This window comes from Bos taurus, chromosome 13 (assembly GCF_002263795.3).
Source record: "Bos taurus isolate L1 Dominette 01449 registration number 42190680 breed Hereford chromosome 13, ARS-UCD2.0, whole genome shotgun sequence".
Lineage (NCBI taxonomy): Eukaryota > Metazoa > Chordata > Mammalia > Artiodactyla > Bovidae > Bos > Bos taurus.
In genome coordinates this window covers 65,800,087-65,807,016 of record NC_037340.1, presented here as the reverse complement: position 1 = coordinate 65,807,016, position 6,930 = coordinate 65,800,087, and the positions used below count along the sequence as shown (strand labels likewise).

The 6,930-nt window shown below is 47.7% G+C and overlaps 1 protein-coding gene across 9 annotated transcripts in view; it reads left to right on the top strand.

Moving 5' to 3' along the window:
- The first annotated feature begins 3,369 nt into the window (after positions 1-3,369).
- Positions 3,370-6,930, top strand: part of NDRG3 (NDRG family member 3) — a 63,297-nt gene continuing 59,736 nt past the window's right edge. For 3 of the 9 annotated variants that reach the window (XM_025000557.2, XM_025000554.2, XM_025000558.2), the window contains exon 1: positions 3,370-3,571. Coding sequence is in view for 3 of the 9 variants with exons in the window: in XM_025000550.1 (XP_024856318.1) it covers positions 4,461-4,579 (119 nt within the window). In the remaining 6 variants the exon portion in view is untranslated. 9 annotated transcript variants of the gene reach the window in all.

Sequence of the window (6,930 nt, the reverse complement as noted above, 5' to 3'; positions counted from 1 at the left end):
ACAGCTTCTGAAGCCAAATCTGGCCTCTGTACCCTGACACCAAATTAATTCTCAGGGACAGGTTTTGGTGAAATAGGAAAGAATAGCTTTATTGCTTTGCCAGACAAAGGGGATTAACGCCCTCAAAACGGTGTGTCCCAACCTGGAGCAGGTAGTGAGAAATTTCATAGTAATGATTCAAAGAGGACGTGATCAAGTAGCTCATGGATAATCCGATTAGTTGGTGGTGAAGTGGAAGTCAACATCGTCAACCTGGTTCCAACTGGTCTGGGATTTCTCCCATCTGGTGGGGGTTTCTGCAAAATAGCTCAAAAGATATTGAGACCTGCCCCAAGGCTGCTCTATTGTTTCTCTAGACCGTTCCTTGCTTCTGCATCCCCTCCCTTCTCTAATTGTTACTTAGTCATTGAGTTTTGTCCAACTGTTTGTGACCCCATGGACTGCAGTGTGCCAGGCTTCCCTGTCCATCACCATTCCCGGAGCTTGCTCAAGCTCATGTCCATTGAGTCAGTGATGCCATCCAACCATCTCGTTCTCTGTCGTCCCCTTCTCCTCCTGCCTTCAGTCTTTCCCAGTATCAGGGTCTTTCCCAATGAGTCAGCTCTTTGCATCAGGTAGCCAAAGCATTGGAGCTTCAGCTTCAGCATCGGTCCTTCCAATGAATATTCAGGATTGATTTTCTTTAGGATTGAATGGTTGGATCTTGCAGTCCAAGATGGAGAAATTGGAGAAGAGTTCTCCAACACCACAGTTCAAAAGCATCAATCTTTCAGCACTCAGCCATCTTTATGGTCCAACTCTCACATCGGTACGTGACTACTGGAAAAACCATAGTTTTGACTATACGGACCTTTGTCTCTACCTAGCAACAGTTTGAACCTGCCTTTGCAACTCCGAGAAGGTCATGGAATGAATGAGGCCTATTTCTTGTAATCAAGAAATGGGAGGGGGGATTCCCTGGTGGTCCAGTGGTTAGGACTCAGTAGTCTCATGCCAGGTCTGCTGGGTTCATTTCCTGGTCAGGGAACTAAGATCTCTGCATCCCAGCAAGCTGTGAGGTGCACCCAAAGCAACAACAACAAAGGAATGTGGGACAAAGAAAGGCTTTTGTTCCCAGGAACCCCCCACAGGGTCCTGCTTGGTATCATTTGGCAGACAGAGTCTCCCCAATAATTTTTCTACTTTTCAGTCCAAACTGTTGCTGAATCTGTGTAACCATCCCTTAGGTCAGTGTCAGTTGCTCAGTTGTGTCCAGGTCTTTGTGATCCCACAGACTGTAGCCCGCCAGGCTCCTCTCTCCACGGAGTTCACCAGGCAGGAATAGTGGATAGCCATTCCCTTCTCCGGGTGATCTTCCTGACCTAGAGGTCAGACCCAGGTCTCTTGCATTGCAGGCAGATTCTTTACCATCTGAGCCACCAGGGAAGCCCCCAACCATCCCTTACTTTCAGTAAATAGCTTGGTGTCACTCTTCAGGGGATCCCTTGCTGAAGTCTTTGTAATGGCTTGGAACCAAGCAGGAGCCACTGGGGCCCTCCTGCATACCAAAGCCCTTCGACGTCCCATTTCTTGTGTAGAAAGAGGCTTTGGTCTCCTAGGCCTCCTCTTGAGTTCCAAAGAGCAATGCGGAAAGAAAAGAAAAGCAACCAGGAAACAATAGTTCAGTGATAAAAGAGCCCTTGTTCCTCCTTAAGGGATATACAGAACCATCTGAGTTGTTATAAAGAAACTAAGACCTACCCCCAACCCCAGCCCTACGCAGTGGAAGATGGTGATTGCATGAGGACAGCAGTATACCCCAGACTGACTGGAACCAGACAGTTGAAACATCACCCTGTTACCTTACCACCAATCAATCAGAAGAAAGTTATGCATCCTGCAGCCCTTACCCCAAAATTTGCCTTTAAAATTCCTTCCCTGAAAGCCATGGGGGAGTTTGGGTCTTTTGAGCCCAGGTTGATTGATCCTTGCTTGGCCCTGTAATCAATCTTTCTCTGCTCCAAAGTCCAACATTTTGGTTTGTTTGGCCTCACTGACAGTGGGACACATGAACTTCAGTTTAACAATAGATTCAGTGCTTTCTGGGGCAGCACGTCAATCAGAATATGTATTTTGTTTGTGTCTTTCATAAATTAAATGCCTTTTCATTTTTAAAAAAGTTTATATTGAAGTATAGTTTATTACTATAAAAGCAAAGCCATCATTTTGCTGACAAAGGTCCGTATAGTCCAAGCTACGGTTTTTCCAGTAGTCACGTACGGATGTGAGAGTTGGACCGTGAAGAAGGCTGAGTGGAATAGTTGATACCTTTGAACTGTGATGCTGGAGAAGACTTTTGAGAGTCCCTTGGACTGCAAGGAGATCCAACCAGTCAACCCTAAGGGAAATCAACCCTGAATATTCATTGGAAGGACTGGTACTGAAGCTGATGCTTCAGTACTCTGGCCACCTGATGTGAAGAGTCGACTCACTGGGAAAGACCCTGATCCTGGGAAAGATTGAAGGCAAAAGAAGAGGGTGGCAGAGAATGAGATGGCTAGATGTTATCACTGACTCAATGGACATGAATTTGAGCAAACTCCATAAGGTAGTGAAGGACAGGGAAACCTGGTGTGCTGCAGCCCCTGGGGTCACAAGAGTTGGACAGACTTAGTGACTGAACAACAACGAATAGTTTATTAACAAGGCTGTGATAGTTTTAGGTGTAATTCATTTTTAACTAAGCACCCTTTATGCACTGTGGCCCTAACTTTAGCAGTTTGAAGTGTGACTCAAAAGCTAGTACAATTTTTTTTCCCTGCAATTTTACAGAAAATTCAATTTAAAAAAAGTATTTAGCTGCACCAGGTTTTAGTTGCAACATGTGCAATCTAATTCACCAACCAGGGATCAAACTCAGGACCTTTGCATTGAGAGCTCAGACTCTTAGCCACTGGACCACCAGGGAAGTCCCTCACAGAAAACTCATTCTTACCATAGAGCTTAGCAACCTCAGCATACCTATTTTTTTTCTTACTAATTTGAGAACTTTCACCCTTTATGGCTTCTCTGGCTTCTCCACATCACTAGCAATACCACTTTTGGACTTTGGGGCCATTATCAAGCAAAGTACGAGTTACTTGAAACAAACACTTCCGTATCCAGACGATCTGATGACAGAGACTAGAAGACTAAGGGCGCAAGCAGCATATACCGCGTGGGTATGCAGGACAAAGGACTAATTCACTTACCCTGGTGGGAGGGAGCAAAACCAGAGATTTCAACACATTACTCAGAACAGTACAGCAAATAAAAACGTATGAATTATTTTCCATTCATTACTTTAAGGTTAGAGCTAGCCAAGGGAAGCTAAAACCATAAACAATGAGAGAAAAATCACTGTACGCCGAAGATGGCGCCAACTCAACCATCGTCTCCATAGTTCCCCAGCCGGGCAGGCACAGTGCGCATGCGCTGCCTGGCGTCCTCAGCGCGCCTGCGCGGCCGCACAGCCTTCCCCGCCCAACTCCCGCCGCCGCCGCCGCCGCCGCCGCCGCCGCTGCTGCGCTGACGGCGGTTGCCGGAGCTTCAGGTGAGTGTGAGCGCCTCAGCCTGGTTGACTGGGGGCGCGCCGTGCTGCCTGTGGGGTCGTCGTTCCCTTTGCCTTCTTCCCCGCCTCACCACCCCAGCGCGCCGGGGCTTGGGTGAGCGCTGCCAGCCTCCTCCAGGGGTTCGGGCGCCCTCCGCTCTCGTCGCTTGGGGACCCGGAGCAGCCCGGCCTCTTTCGGCCGCTACTCACCTGGGCGGCGGGGCTCACGGCGAACCCTCTGGCGATGGCGTGCAGGCGGCCGCGGCCGAGCCTCTGGGTGCCCAGCACCTCAGCCTCGGACCCACCGCAGGCGCGACCCCCTTTCCCGCTCCTGCTCTGCAGTCGGCGGAGCTCGGTGGGCCTCGGGGTCGGACGTTCGTCTACCCCGTCTGCCCGGGAGCCGGGTAGGGGGGTGGGGAACCTGGAAGATGCGCCGAGAGCTCGCCTTGCACCCGTGGGGTCCTGGTGCGGTCAAGAGTACCCTCTGGCTGTACCCCGCAGCGACCATGCGAGGGAGCGGCTTCTTAGCCCCGGGTTACAGATGAGGAAACTGAGGCACCGAGCAGTGAGGCTCCCTGCCCAAGGTCACGCGCCAGACGAGAGGCTGGAGTGGCTCTTGAACTCAGGGTCGGGGGCTCTCAGGCTAGTGCGATTTTGTCCCTTTGGGAAAAAAATCTGAAATACACTAGCATCTCCTGAGATTATTCAACGTCATAAAAGTAGGCTGCAAAAACAGCATTTTCTTGTTGATGAAGTACAATTGAGGTGTTAACTGTAATAATGGTAATAGCATTGTTATTAAGAGCTCACGTTCACCCAGCGCTTGCAAGTGTGCCAGGGATCTTCGTAAACATTTTAAGATTATCTCAGTACCTCAGCGCTTCGCCATCAGATGCGTCCTCTTAACCTTTTCATGCAGCTTTTTTCCTGCAGAGCTGGCCTCTCTGTCACAGGTAAACTGGGAGCCTCCTGGTTTAGGAGCAGGGACGGTGGCTTACTGGCAGAACAGAGGTAAGCCTTGTCTTGGGTCCAGATTTTGCCCCCAGAGGATATTATTAGCCTTCCTTTTCTGGCTGCCAGGAGGTAAAGACTGATAGAGCTGGGCCGGTTGGATTTGGAGGTGAAAGAACAAATCTGGCGAGCACTCCCCTTATCCTGGGGCTTTCTGGCTCTATTCCAGTGCTGGGCTTGAACCTCTCATTTAAGATGAAGTAAAAAGAGAAAGAGATCCTTGACAAAGTAGTGTTGAATATAGGAAGCCTCACCGATTTAAAGTTCCCAAAGGAACAGCTGTAAAAATATGGGAATGTTTCTTCCCCAATAAATAGCTCAAACTGTCTTTTTTCCCCCCCAATCCTTAGCAAATTCTCCTGCGTTCTTCAAAGCACCATTAACTTACCACCTTTTCTGTGAAACCTTCCTTGCTTGATTTTCCCAATTAGAATTATATACACACACATACATGCGTGCATGCGCGCTTGTGTGTGTGTGTGTAGGTAGATAGGTAGGGTAGAGGCTTCAGTCTTACTCTTAGGACTATTAGCCCGTTGAGGTCAGGGAGCATCTTTGCAGCCCCAAGTGCTTGGCTCACAGTAGGCCCTGGGAAAGAATCAGTGAATTTCCACAGTTCCTTTGTATTACTCAAAGAGTGATGTTTTCCTGCTGCCCTTCTGTTCCTTCATTCTGCCCTTCAATTTCTTTTCGCTGGCCTTCTCTTTAGATTCAACTTCTGGTCATCACTGACCACTCAGAGGTCTCTAGTCCACCTCTTGTGTCTGAAAATTTGCAGAAAAAGGTCCTAAGTCAAGAAGGTTGTTTATCCCCAAGAGTGGAATTGGTATATGTCGCTTAAATGTACAGGGCAATTTTTATTTGCATGTTGCCCTAAGGGAGCCTCAGGCTTATAGGTTTTTAGTCTGTCCCTAAATACATGTAGGAAAGGGAACTGGCAACCCACTCCAATATACTTGCCGGGAGAATCCCATGGACAGAGGAGTGTGGAGGGTTAGAGTTCATGGGGTTGTAAAGAGTTGGACACGACTGAGTGACTAGCGCAAATACAGTAAGTTTCAGTTTTACCTTCTTTTGCCTTATGTGGCTGACTGCCCCAGTGTTATCAGAGTAGTCACAATTTTTACTATAAATCTTCATAGTACTTATAACAATAAATATTCAAAGGGCTGTTTGGGAGGCAGTAGACGGTTGCATAGGCTTTCTATATAAATAATTAATTTAAAAGATTTTTTCCCAAGTACTCTGCAAATAGATTGAGCTGTTATGTTTAAAGAATGGTGCTGGGTATGGTGTAAGATTCTCATAGTTCTTGTTCAAAGAGCTTACTAGCTAACTAGGAAATACTCTTTTCTAACTGTAACTCAAGTCTAAAAAATCGCCACAATAGCAGTATATGCAAAGCAGTGTGTATAATGGTATACTCAAATATAACGGAATACGATATTCCAGTGTGGGACATTTCATACAATTATACATTGCCCAGGGCTGAAAGGAAGCAGCAAGTCATTGAGTCCAGCTGTGCTGCTTTTGTAGACGTCTTCCTGAGAAGGGAGCTTGTCCAAGGCCAGGGTTACAGAACTGGTGCTTCAGCTTGAATGTAGACTTTTTATCCACTAAAAGTTTATCAGTATTTCAGTGAGTTCATCCTTGTATGTGTGCTTAGTCTCTCAGTTGTGTCCCCTCTTTGCAACCCCATGGACTGTGGTCCGCCAGGCTCCTCTGTCCATGGGGATTCTCCAGGCAAGAATACTGGAGTGGGTTGCAATGCCCTCCTCCAGAGGATCTTCCCAACCCAGAGACTGAACCCAGGTCTCCCACATTTGCAGATGGATTCTTTACTGTCTGAGCCACCAGGGAAGCCCAGCTGTTAATATTTGTGAAACAGGGGTGAGGAAGGGGTGAAAGAAATACAATTCACATCTTCAGGGAGCTTGTGGTCTGTTGGGAAAGAGTTAAAGAACCCGTCTCTAACGTTGGAGACAGTGCATACCTGTTAAATTATGTGATAGAGGGACTAGGTATGTCAAGAGGGATCAGTATGAGCTTTGACACAGAGAGCACTTTGGGGAGGATCGAGGGCCTTTCTGGGCTCTGACAGATTGGTACAGTTAGAATTAATCAACAGGACAAGGAACGCATTTTGAAGTAGGATGGTAGGTGGCTCACATGGTAAAGAATCTGCCTGCAATGGGAAAGACCTAGATTTGGTCCCTGGGTTGGGAAGATCCCCTGGAGATGGGAATGGCAATCCACTCCAGTGTTCTTGCCTGGAGAATTCCATGGACAGAGGAAGCTGTTGGGCTACAGTCCATGAGATTGCAAAGAGTTGGACACGACTAAGCGCCTAA